We start from the raw sequence: 12957 nt of genomic DNA, 5'->3' as shown, positions 1-12957 counted from the left end.
CCTCTGTGGTAAAACCAAGAACAAGAGAAATTGACTTTAATGTTTCAGCATTACAGTGTGGAAAGGTTGTTTCAGCATTGCAATACTGGTTATCAGCTGTATGTTCCTTAAGAATTTGTTGTACTTTCTCCTTGCTCTACAACTCTGTTTCCAGTGCTCAAGTGATGCAGTGAAATCTTAGAATGGAATGTTCCACCTTCCAAGTTAATAAGTACTTAGATCAATCAATCCAGTGTAAATTAAGGAATATACGCTAGTTATTCTAGAGTCAGTAATATACCGATATCATCACATTAATTCACTAGCAATTAGCTTTGTGTGTATGAGGCCTTGGCGGAAGTCAGTAGAAATGCTATTTCAAACAATACAATAGCATTCTCTTAACATAAATTTAGAAGTAAAAGTACAGTGCAGAGCATTTACTTCACTTCATAACAATCTAGGCATGTTCCAGTTGCTGGAATTGCTGGCTGCTGCTTCTACAGTTAATGAAACTATAATATAACAGCTACTAAACGTTGAGGGTAGTTGTTAGGCTTGTCTGCCTTGCCATAAGAGCAGTGTAGGCTCTAGTACAGCATAGTTGTGCCACACAGAAATAATATGTAGTTGTGATGCAACATTGTTGTTGCAGTTGTGATGCAACATTTTCAAACACTAACACACGGGTGGTGCTGTGTTAGTGTTTGTCATGAAGTGTCGGTATTGATGTCAGGTCTCCTACCCATCCATTTTTATGAGTTTATAGAATCACATTCTTGGGCAGTAAATGTCATTGATGAGGGTGTAACTGTAGGCATCTCTGAGGTAGAGAGCTTGAACAAATACAGTGCATATGAAAGGGAGTTATACTATTGTTACAACTTGCATTTCTAGTTGTGTGATATGGGTTTTATGTTGGCCTTTGGAATGAAGACGTTGCTTTAATTATGCTGTGTGAGCAAAAATGTCATCCTTACCTATACATATCAGTGCAATGATATGCACATATATAGGACAGTGGTGGAATCTGAATAACTTCTGGCACATTAAAAGATTCAGAATTGGTATAAATGACAAACTCTGGATAAATAGTCTTACATTTCAAATGGGCAGACCTAATAAAGTAGCTTTGTATGGATACTTTATAAGCCTGCTCTTGTGGCATTGGCAGCCTGCCTTACCTCTTCAAAAAGGAAATGCCATGATGGTATGTTACTGCCTCTTTAAAATTAGTACATGTATGTGTTCCCTACCCATTCTTAGAGTAGGAGTTACAGCCCATTTAGGCCTTGGTAAAGTGAAGTAAATTATTCACATCAACATGATACCTTCTTGCATTTTACAACTGCTGCTGCTAGCAAAACTGCAACAACGCAAGGTAAATGGAAGAAATCCCTTTAACGAAGTAACTGAATTATTCTTTTCTTGTTCCTCTCCCCTACTAAAGATCTTTTTATTTGTTTTGCTCCCATGGGACTTGGAATGAGGCAGTGGTGGAAATTTATTTTATTGTTTTCTTACTGTGGATTATGTGTGCCTTGCTTTGTGCTTCTCCTTATTCCCTTCCCTCAACCAGGAGTAGTCTGAAACAATCATGGTTTTTTAAAAAATGTTTTCATCTTTGCTGCAATGATGTCAGAGTTTGTGGCCATCAACCCAACATAGAAATCTTCTTGTTAGTTTTATCTTGGTAATAGTTACTCCACTGTCCAAAGATTCAATTGTGTGATAATTTATTTTCATCTCCATTAGCAAGTCCTCATACTTGAAAGCACATAATTTTATGTGGAAATTACTAACATTATTTTCTTTGGTGATGAGGAAGATTCTTGCCTTTTACCTTGGCAAAGATAATCCTAATTCTTGTTCTTGCCCACCTTTTCCATTTTGGGAGCACAACCTAAGAAGCTGCCACAAATAGTAGGGAAACTTGGAATGCAAAGTAGGACTTAATCTTGCATGTAGCTTTATTAATAAAGTGAAGTAAGAATTTGTAGAAATGCTTTACATGGAGTTACTGTGTCAGTTACTTCTGCCTCTTTACTCTTCACTTGTGAGATTCACCAGTATCCCAGAATATCATTATATTCTGTGGCAAAATGCATCTTCTATATGTCTCTGGCTAGTCTCCTGGATTTTAAAGGTGGTGTATCACTTTGGAAATCTAAGTCCTCCAGATCCTAAACTCATAAGAGGCCATTGCAATCTTGGCTCTAGCATGGTATAACAGTACTTGTCCACTTTACAATCTCTGGGTTCTTATGGCCCCAATTTATCTATGACTCAGACCATTGTCCCTAATGCCTGTTTATTTTATTTATTTATTTATTTCTATACCGCCCAATAGCCGAAGCTCTCTGGGCGGTTCACAAAAACTAAAACCAAACAACACACAATAAAACAATTTAAAATATATAGAACATTAAAACCACAATATAACAAATGGGAATATGTCCTGTTGTATGTCCTGACTCCCACTTGGCCCCAATTTATCTCCTTTACCTTGCTGCCCCCTTCTCCTTCCTTCTGTGTGACATAGAGAGGAAAGTGGAGGTGAATACTTGCCATGTTGGCTCTTTAGAGCACATATGGGCAACCTGGAGGCAGCATGTGGTTTGAGGATGTCCTGCTGCTGCAATCTGTTTGCCTGTCTGGCAGAAGAACAGTTTAAATTGGGAAGACTCCTGCAGAGCTGGAGAACAGGGAGCTCTCACGTTTGCCTTTGTTATCAGATATAAGGGTATTCTTTCAATCATAGTAATTTGATTAGCATCTCTACCCTAATAATTGGTCCTGCATCAGTGTTATGGTTGATTTTCAAAGTTGTTTTTAGATACATGTTGTCTTCGTGTATAGTGTTTGTGTTTTATGTAAATGGTTTTTAAACTTCGTATACTGTTTTTTAATCTTCGTATTCTGCCCAGAGAGCTTTGACTGTGGGGCGGTATAGCAATGCAATAAATAATAAAATCAGAGGAACTGAGTGTGCAAATATATCAGATTGTATTTTTTTCTTATTAAAAGTTGCTGTTTTGCTTTTAAAAAAGATTAGCTATATTAGGCATACTCAGAGGGATTTGCATTTCAAAATTATTAAATTCATATATGAGGAAATGTAATAACTGCAGCAGCACAAGTAGAGTTCAAATGTTACATGTTACAGAACTCTTAGAATTGCCCATGTTCAGAGTGCTGTATAAATATTAATGTAGTCTGGCCTTTTTCTCTTACAAATTTTTGAGGGTAACTTGAAGTACTACTGCCCAGCACAGCATGTGCCTGTTTTGGATTGTTCTCTCAACAATATATGGTACTTGGCATCAAGGAGTTTCCTATATTAGAATAATATTGAGCATTTAAGATAGAAATGTGTATGTTACTGAAATCAAAGTTGGCACAGTAAGCGCTAAAGGGGTTTTAAAATTATACTGAATGCAGTGCTATCTTTAGATGCCATTACAGCATCAAGGAGTGAGGCTGTAATGTCTGTCTTCTAATCAGGGAAAAATAGCAAGGTGCTTTTGGTAGCAAGGTTGAGAGATGTTAATCCCAAATGAGTATTAATTGTTCTAAGTGGTTTGTCTTTGAAGCACACCTGTACCCCGTGTGTGAGATTGTGTGTTATTTTCTCACTGGCAACAGATTATGACTTCTAACTGTTTCCAGAATATTCAGTGTTGTATACACCATAATGCTAAGTAATTTTCATTTTGATCTAGAATTAGATATTTATCTTGAGTTTATTCAAAGAAGTCTGTAGGAAACTCAAGTTTGAAGAAAGTTGTGGTTCTGATTTTAAAGGACATGCTCATCTCTGTTACAAGAGCAAACGCTGGTTTTTATTATTGTTTAAGAAAGAAGTAATGGTTTTGTGGGTATCTTGTTTAGCAGTAAAAAGAATAAACAATCATGTTCAACTAAAACTTGTTTGAATAACTAGTGACATTCAGGGATGATGGGAACCATTAAACTATATTTCTTTGGGTAGAAATACTAAGGGAATACTAACTCTCATCAGTTCCAGCCAGCTGGCCAATGGTCAGGAATGCTGGGAGTTGCCGTCCAAAACATTTGGTGGGAAACAGGTTGGGGAAGGCAGCAGTAGATGGAGGGTGCAGTCACTTATGCATGTTCATTTATTCAATTATTGCAATGTTAACTGGTGTGCATTTGTGAATCAGTTGATGTGGCAAAATGCCAGACAGGATGTTCATATGGCTGATACCACCTGAAACACCAGTTCAAATATTTAACTGCGAGTGATATCCATACATGGAGAATCAGCCCTAATTCGTTCTGCACCTATGGAAAAAATAGTGTTTAAAGCAACCTTGGTAAGTAGTTGAAGAGGCTAAGAGTCTTTGGAATTGCCAGCCCAATTTCATTTTTTATTGTCTTTTCTTTAGCACTTTTCTAGGTGTGCTTTACAATTCTTCTAATTCACATCTTTAAATCTCTGTTTGATATCCTGTCCCTTGTTCTAGTCGTTGCTTCAAGGGAATGAAAAAAGATGGTAGGAGAGGAAATTAGAAAGCCTGGAAGCTGAGAAATGCTATCTGAAAAAAACTTGCTATTGAAAAGAGAATGCAGAATCAGGTGGCTGAAATATTAAGCTGCAAGTGCCTTCCCTCCCTGTTTTCCAGCTCATAAGCATGGACATGGCTAACCTTGCTTAATTGCCCTGTCAGTGATCCTCTCTGTTGTCAGGCCTTAGTTTTGAGTGCTTTGTAATGGGGCTTCTGTCAGCATAATTGATGAAGATGTCTGGAGCTCTCTTATATGTATGCTCTTCTTGTAGTTCTACTCCAAGGTTTTTCTCTCCACACACACATCTCACTGGGCTTTTAATCAATCTTACTGCTTAACAAAGCTTATTTTGTATCTCAACCCCTTGAAGACTACTCATTTCCACTTCTCATCTTGTATTGTTCTGTTTGAACCTGTCAAAACTTCAGTTGTTCTGCTACTAATAAAAAGAAGGACTCCAGTATACTGAAAATGGAAGTGAGATGCCCTTTCTTTGTTGTTGGATAGCTGCTGTTTGCTATAAATATGGAACTGAGATTGCATTATTTGCTCTCACAACATTTGCATCTTAAGTCTGACCTCAAGAACATAATTCAGTTACTTATTACTATGTGCTATTCTAGGCAGAATGCCTTTTTGTTTTAATGAAAGCATTAAAAAGATTTGTGGTATTTAAAATGTGCTTAAAGTATGTTTTTACTTCTTGGTGGCTTGTCCAAGGACACCAAGTGATTTAATGGCTGAAGTGATACTTAAACTGAAGACCTCTAATCTCATAGTTCTCAGCCATTATGATACATCAGCCTATCACTTGTATACTCTGTACTGTACCTAGGACAGTCTTGGCAAGAGAGGGAAGGAATACACCCAAGTAGAGAGACAAACCAAAGCATGGGGATATAGACTGGAAGGTGCAGAGATATGTGGCAGCAGAATTGGTAAACCCTAACTGAGTGGCTATAAGTGATAAAGTGGAGGCTGTATATGTCAGAGATCCTGGACTTTTAAGAAGAGGGTTCCTCTTGTTTTTCAATTTTTCAGCTTGTTTTCAAAGTTAGCTCAGAGTAATCAGATCTGAGGATTGTCTGCATTCTTCATTGTAAACAATGTAAAAGGCAACAGATATGCTGTTTTGTTTTTGTGTTTGCAGTTCAGCAACATGGGAGTATAGTATTGCTTCCCAGCTACTAGTAATAATATGAATCATAATGGACCCTCATATTTCAAAATGCTGTTGCTTGTCTGGTGGTGATTCTGCATATTTCTTACATCTTAGGCACATAACGCCAGAAAAGTTTTATGTGGAAGCTTGTGATAATGGAGCAGATGATGTACTTGCCATTGACAGAGTTTCCACAGAGGTCACTCTTACAGGTATCTCTCTTCACCATCACTTTCAAAACTGTCTAGTATGGCATTAGAATCTTTAACCTACAAAGTAACATTGTCAACAAAATCTGACTAATATTAATAACATCTCCATTATGTTCCCTGTTTTACAATTGTGTAATTTGCCAATACATTCATAAACAATTATGTTTTTTAATTTACTTGCACATTCTGAAAATTTGAATCTAATCCAAATTGTAGAAGCTATTTTGTCTGAATATGAATTTAAAACTTGTCAATTTTTGCCTAAATAATGAGCTTTGCACTGAAATGTTTTGGAAAGTTTTGTTTAGCATGAACTGTTAAAGCAGCAAGTTGATCCAGCTCATTTTAGGTGTAGAAATATCACACTTCTTGGCTGAGTCATGTCAACAGAAAAAGAGAATGCAGAACTGAATGCATCTTTGGTGCAGAAAGGAAGAAGCAAGGATGACTCAGAATATATCTGTCTTATACTTGATCTGTACAAACCATTGTGGGTTTCCCAAGAATCTCTGGAGTTGCAGTTAGAGCAGCTTGACAGCTCTGACATTCCTAGCCCCTCCCCTGAAATAATTCTCGACGTTTCCTGGGAAGGACTGTTAAACCAGTTTAGCTACATAGTCTAGATAATACCTTAAATTATGAAATCGTTATGTTTTTTAACTTCAGTAGTGTTGCTGCATATTTAATGCTTTAACAGTACAATCCTATGCATGTTTAGACGGAAAAAATCTTACGACTCCCAGCATTTCCCAACCAGCACCTTAAAGGCCTTTTGTAGATGATACCAGTAGGCTTTTCCCCCTTATCATTATTCTGGTTGTGTTTTGGTTATTATCAATCACCACTAGGGCTGATGAAAGTTCTTTAAAAGCACATGCATGCACGCGCGCGGGGACACACACACACACACACACACACACATATATATATACAGGGTCTTCAGGGAATGGAGGTCAGCTAGACAGTGGGTTGGTTCCACACTGAGTCATACTTGGGGTACTTACACTGAAATCAAAGGAGTGTAAGTTATTCATGATTTCAGTGGGTCTGCTCTAAGTATGACCTTGTCTGGTTCCAACCTAGTTCAATGTTGATCTTGATGTTTCAACATCACAAGTCTGTATTGGAAAGAAGAATCTGGTCTACTGTGTGAATGGCACTTAATAAAATGTTAATGATAAATTGACCACCAGCAAGCTTTCAGTTTTAATTTTAGTAGTAAGCTATTAATTATGCACACAATGTGGTTTAAATCATACTATTGGCTCTTGCTTGGCTGTGTGTGATACAGACATAATGCTGGTGTACTGTGACAATTCATGCTGTTTTTCCTTTGCAGTTAAGAAAGATGTTCCGCCTTCAGCAGTTACCAGGCAAATATATGGTATTTTGGGAACAATCCGTCTAGTGGCAGGTATGAGACTTCCTGGAGAAATGAAAGAAAATTGCAGTTGCTGCACTGATAACTGTTACTCAAGAGAGGTGGGGGTAGAGAAGAAAAGCATGTGTGAGAAGTTTGAAACTGCAGCTTGGGCATACTTAAAGTGACAAAACCTGGCTCCAGCACACAAACCAGATTATTTGTGAAAGAGAGGGAGGGAAGAGAGTCGGAATTCCAATTATATAGACTTATTAAAATGAGTATTTTTATGGGAATGTAATTTTAATACAGCTCTCTGGAGTTCTTATAATAAAAGTGATATTACACACTAAGAATGATCATGTGGTACTGGGGTGGTGCCATTTCAATACTGCATATTTTAATGCTCTGCCTTTTATTAAAAAGTTTTTAAAATCTTTTTGCATGTGAGCAGCATGTCGAGGCTGAGATACAATTTTTCTCCCTGATGTGATCTTGAAGCGGAGGAAGCTTCTTACATAAGGAGCATTCAGACTTGCAGTACCCCACATGCAGTCTTCTGGAATGGTGATCTGGGACTAAAATGTGCAGCTGGGATAAGCCCATGGGATATGAAACTAATCATGCTTTGTGATAGAAGGTATTTATGCCCAGTCTTCAAGGTTGTAGCAGGGTGCTTAAGAATGTGATGGCAAAAATGTACACTAGAAAAAAGGCATGGAGCTCAGTATCCCACCTCAGTTTGCTTTGTTAATGTTGTAACTGTCCTTTTTAAAAGGTCAAATAGAAGAAAAATCTGTGTAGCTGACTATTATCTTGCTGTTTTACAGGCACATACCTTATTGTAATAACAAAAAAGAGAAAAGTAGGCGAATTTTTCAATCATGTAGTCTGGAAAGCAACTGACTTTGACATCCTCTCTTACAAAAAGACAATGCTACATTTAACTGATATTCAGGTAGGAGTAAATTTGGTACTAGAAAAATGCCTTTTGTCTGCCTCAGAACTCTCTGCAAGATGTTTGAGTCGAAATGAAAGTTGATCACTTTATCCATGTTCTTGAAGTTTAAGGACATGATTGTTGAAGTGTTGCATAATTTTTTTTAATGGATTCAGCAACTGGCACATAGTCTAGGATCTAAAGAGGGGAACTCTTCCCCCTGGAGGTTCTCTTACTCCCTGAAAAGATGCTGCTAAAGTTCAGTGGCCCCTGCAGAACAGAATTCAATGCAGCCTGAGGGGATGCAACTATAAGAGAAAATTGGCATATATCCACAGCCTCTCCCATGCAGATGGAAACTCTTAGTCACACATGGGGAATTGTGTGTTTCTGTAATGACCTGTGATGGAGATGGAGTTGGGGTAAGTTTTAACAGCAGAATACTTCATCTCTGTCCCTATTAAGAAAAGAAAATCTTGAAAGATATTTGTCGGATATTATGGGAAACTTGTATCCACTGGTAAGGAAAATTACAGAAAGCATGGTGCATAATATTTTTCTTCTAACAGTTACAGGACAATAAAGTCTTTTTAGCAATGATTAGCCATGTATTGAGCGTGGATGGATTTTATTTTTCTACAACATACGACTTAACGCACACCTTACAACGGTTGGCTAATACCAGTCCGGAGTTTCAAGAAATGAGCTTGCTAGAGAGGGTAAGGATGTCTGTGCCCAATTTTTTGCCAACTTTATAAAAGACAACATATATTTACAGTAAATTAATGAGATTCTTGTATTTCAACAGTAAAAATTAAACCATGTCATGATATTGTAACAAAATGCTTCAACTTGTAAATTGCTCATTCAGGATGTAGCTTTGTGAATTAATGACATATTGAGCCTTTTATTTTGTGGGAGAGAGATCTGTGTGTGTGCCAGAACTCTGAGACTGGAGGGGAAGGGAATTGGCTTCCTGCAGTATACTACTCTGAGTATCGTTAAGTCCGGATCCAAACTACTGCTGAAAACAAAACATTTGGTGTTTAAAATATATTCTGTGATTCAATTTATTACAGGCAGATCCACGGTTTGTATGGAACGGGCATCTTCTTAGAGAATTTGCTGCTCAGCCTGAGGTAATGTACATTCATCTTGGGGGGGCATAATCACCAAAATATCATAGATGATTCCTCTTTTTTTTCATAGCTATGTGTCATCTGCTTCCAGTTCAGACCACTGGAACAGTTGGCGATAACAATGTGGAGACTTTTATGTTGTACCAACTTATCTAGTAACATTTATAAAAACCCAATATGCTTCATTTAAATTGAAACAGATATTCTAGCAAGCATGTAGCTTCTTGCAAATGCCAGTCAGGTGGAAGAAAATATAGACTGTAATAATACAGAATGCTCACTTATGCTGAATGTGATTGTAGTGGGTAATATTGGGTGGGACAGACAGGAACACATCTTCCCTTCCCTGATACCATGCCACTTAATATAGTGCATTCTTTCTGCTTCTGCTACTGCAGTTACTGCAACGTAATCTCTGTGTAATGTTTACAACACATAGCAAAGTGTAAACAACTTAGAAATGACTTGCTTCTAACACAGAGCCTGTTAGAATTCCATCTAAGGGAGAAGATAAGGTTTGACAATGGAGTATGGAAGTGTGGGAAGGCTAGCTAGGAGATGAGAGCATTGTCTGTGGTGGTTCAGAGGGAAGTGTTGTAGGAGGGGTTTAAAAGAGGAGAGTGATTGAAGCTAATCCAGATATAGCATACAGCATTGCACAAGAGAACAAATGCCATCCTTCATGTTACAATAGGAGTTGGTGAAAGTGTATAACAGAACCCCTTAAGAGTTGTTGTTGTTTTTTAAATTCAGAGTAAAGGCCTGTAAGAATTCAGGAACTCCATTGTTGTAGATACTTCCTAATAAAGTGGCGGCTTACTAGACACCTTGTCTAAACCTAATTTGTCATTTGGAACTTAAATTTGTGTCAGTCATCCTTTTATTTCTGTGGAACAAATTCACTCTCTTGGCATCTTGCACAGCCCATTAAGAGTCTTTTAATTATGCATGCAAGATGCAGTCTTTCCTGGCCAAGACTTGGTATTAATAGTTCTCAGGTCAGCTAACCACCCTAATTGCTTTCAGCTATTGACAAGTGGCAAACAAGTTATTAATATATTTTTAGCCCATGTGTCTGGATGAAGTGGCTCTAAGAATCTTGTCTTTTAGGGATGTTTCTACAGTTGTGTCTTGAGATTTCACGGCAATTGCTGATAGCCAAAATAATGCATTAACACTGTCAGAGCAACAAAATAGCAGCTTTTGAAGCTGTTTGTAATTGCAAACAACTTTTTTCTAGCCTACAGCTTTATTATAGATTGAAAATACTGAGGTGTTCTGTGCTTCTCCTTAGATTGGTACAAATGCACATTTCTACAGGTAGCCACCTTATTGCACAGTTCATCAATCAGCACTCTCATACTCTGAGCCAGTGTCCTTCAGTTCAGTTCAACATGTGGTAGATAGCATTCTTTGCCACTGTATGGAACTCTTCTCTAAATCCATAGCTAGTATGGCATAGTGGGTAAGAGCCTGAGCAGGGAATGGGGAAGTCCCCTGGTCCAAATTTTACCTCAAGGAGAGCAAAATGCAAGCAGCAGTCATTAGTTGAATGAAGAATGTATATTTGAAAAAGCCTGTATTACAAGTCCCAAATCCAACTTTATAAAACTTGCTGAAAACAGACTTCTTAAAATGCTGTCAGTGTTAGTTTCTGAATTTAGAACAAGATACATTCCTCTTATATAGGAATGGGTGTATTTCTCTTACAACAATTGTCTTTACCTCTTGTGTCTTTTTTCCCCTTGCCTTTGTATTGCCCTTCTGGCTTTTGTGTGTCAAATCCCACCTCAGCTAGGAACTTGCCAGGTGGCCTTCAGAAAACTACACCCTGTCTTCTATCCCCTTACGTGTAACATAGGGATGCCGTATTTACCTTACAAGGTTGTTGTAATGATTACTGAAATAATGCATGTATGAGGCTCAGAACTCTAAAACCTGATACATTGTTATCAGTTTGTGTGGTATAAGCAGGTATCAATAAGCATGTTTGAGTGGAGAGCATTTTCCTGTAAAGCATTTTCTAGACCCTTCTAGAGTTCTGTAACCTTTGTCATTCCTATCTTCGTTCAGTGTTTGGACAATATCTTTAAAAACGCAAATATTGTTCTTCAACAGTGTTACATTTCCTGTTTTACAGATCCATAGGTTTGCTACTCCGGTTATGCATGGATGTATCCTTTCATGATTCTGCCAGGGTAACACAGTTTGGTTAATATTTAGAGCATATAGGGGGTGATACTGCCATACTAATTCCACAAAATGACACACAGGATAGGTAAATACCTTGAGCGACTTGTAGGCCAGTGGAGGGCAACTTGTGGCCCTCAGGATATTTTGGCCTTAAACTCCCATAATCCCTCACCCTTGACTATGCTGGCTAGGTGTGATGGGATTTGTAGGCCAAAACATGTGGAGCACCACAAGTTTGCCACCCCTGTTGTAGGTGGAAATGCAAAGTTTAAATCAAGTGCTTGAGTTCATGCATATGGGAATACCTGCTCTGACCTTTCCAAATTAACCTTAAAATGACTCACCACCTCTTAATAATAAGACCAGCCTGTGCAGGGGTTGGGAGAGGAGGAAATGGTTGTCTAATACCATTTTAAAGCTCTTGACTCAAACATATTCTGGGATTTAATACTAATGTAATGAAAAGCCATGCTTTGTGTCTAGATTATTGACAAGTGAGACCTGCTACAAAAGTTGCAGTGTGGAGTACTCCCGTTCAGTGTTTCAGGCAAGCAGCCATGCCTTTATTCTATTATCCCCTCCAGACCCCAGTTTTCTGTTTTTTTCCCCAACAGTGATCTGCTTCGCACAACATGACAGCCCATGGGTTAAACAACCCATAGTCTCTCAGGGATGAATGGGAGAGAGTGGGTGCACTGCCTGCAGTGCGCCTGCCACTTCCACTTTTAGCAACCCATGATTGGCTCTGTAGGTTGCTGAGGGCCCTGTCTGAACCCGGACCCCTAAGTTGTTTAGGGGATAAACAACCCAGCAATCTAGGTTTGGACAGCATGTTCAGCAACCTACGAAGGAGCCAATCGTGGCTTGCTGAGTAAAAGCAGAAATGGTGGGCACTCTGCAGGCAACACACCTGTTCTCTCCTGCTTGTCCCTGACAGCCCATGTGTTATTTAATCCATGGGCTGTGGTTATGGCGAACTAGCAGAGACTGTCAGCATTTCATGGCCACTAGCGTGGTCGATCCTCTTTGGGTTGAGGGTGGTGTGGTGTCCTGAGGATTCCTCCTAAAGATTTGTTTGTATTTCTGCAAACCTGAGGGTTCCCCCAAGACTGATATATCCCTCTTGTGCATGGGTAGTGACTTCTGGGCTAAATAAGGACTGACATTTGGAGAACTGAGTTTGCTGTCAGCATATATTATCCAAAGCAGCAGGTTTTGTTTGGACTCCCAACATATTAAATCTTTTAGAGAGGCTTAATAAAAATGCATATATATATATCTTTTCCTCCCTACTGAAATAGCAGCGGGGAGGGGATATTGAGAGCTTTTGCACCTGTAAGATAAATCACTTAAGGTTCATGTGTTGTATTTCCAACTATCTGAATGAACAAAAGATTATTTTCTGTCAACATCCTTTACAAACATAATGCAAGCAGTTTTTC

General features: G+C 38.5%; 1 protein-coding gene across 2 annotated transcripts in view; it reads left to right on the top strand.

Annotated features, from left to right (window-relative positions):
* Nucleotides 1-12957, top strand: part of SACM1L (SAC1 like phosphatidylinositide phosphatase) — a 35242-nt gene that overhangs the window by 2875 nt on the left and 19410 nt on the right. Inside the window, exons 2-7 of one of the 2 annotated variants that reach the window (XM_084858128.1) lie at nucleotides 5786-5883; nucleotides 7223-7297; nucleotides 8074-8201; nucleotides 8753-8902; nucleotides 9263-9322; nucleotides 11463-11496. In XM_084858128.1, coding sequence (XP_084714254.1) covers nucleotides 5786-5883; nucleotides 7223-7297; nucleotides 8074-8201; nucleotides 8753-8902; nucleotides 9263-9322; nucleotides 11463-11496 — 545 coding nt within the window. Of the gene's footprint in view, nucleotides 1-5640; nucleotides 5884-7222; nucleotides 7298-8073; nucleotides 8202-8752; nucleotides 8903-9262; nucleotides 9323-11462; nucleotides 11497-12957 lie in introns of those variants that run through there. The other variant, XM_084858127.1, reaches the window with a different exon arrangement.

Source organism: Heloderma suspectum, chromosome 5 (assembly GCF_057233095.1).
Source record: "Heloderma suspectum isolate Gila_16-S chromosome 5, 16-S_ref, whole genome shotgun sequence".
Classification (NCBI taxonomy): Eukaryota; Metazoa; Chordata; class Lepidosauria; order Squamata; family Helodermatidae; genus Heloderma; species Heloderma suspectum.
Note: the sequence above shows the minus strand (reverse complement) of the source record. Positions and strands in the feature narration are given on the sequence as shown.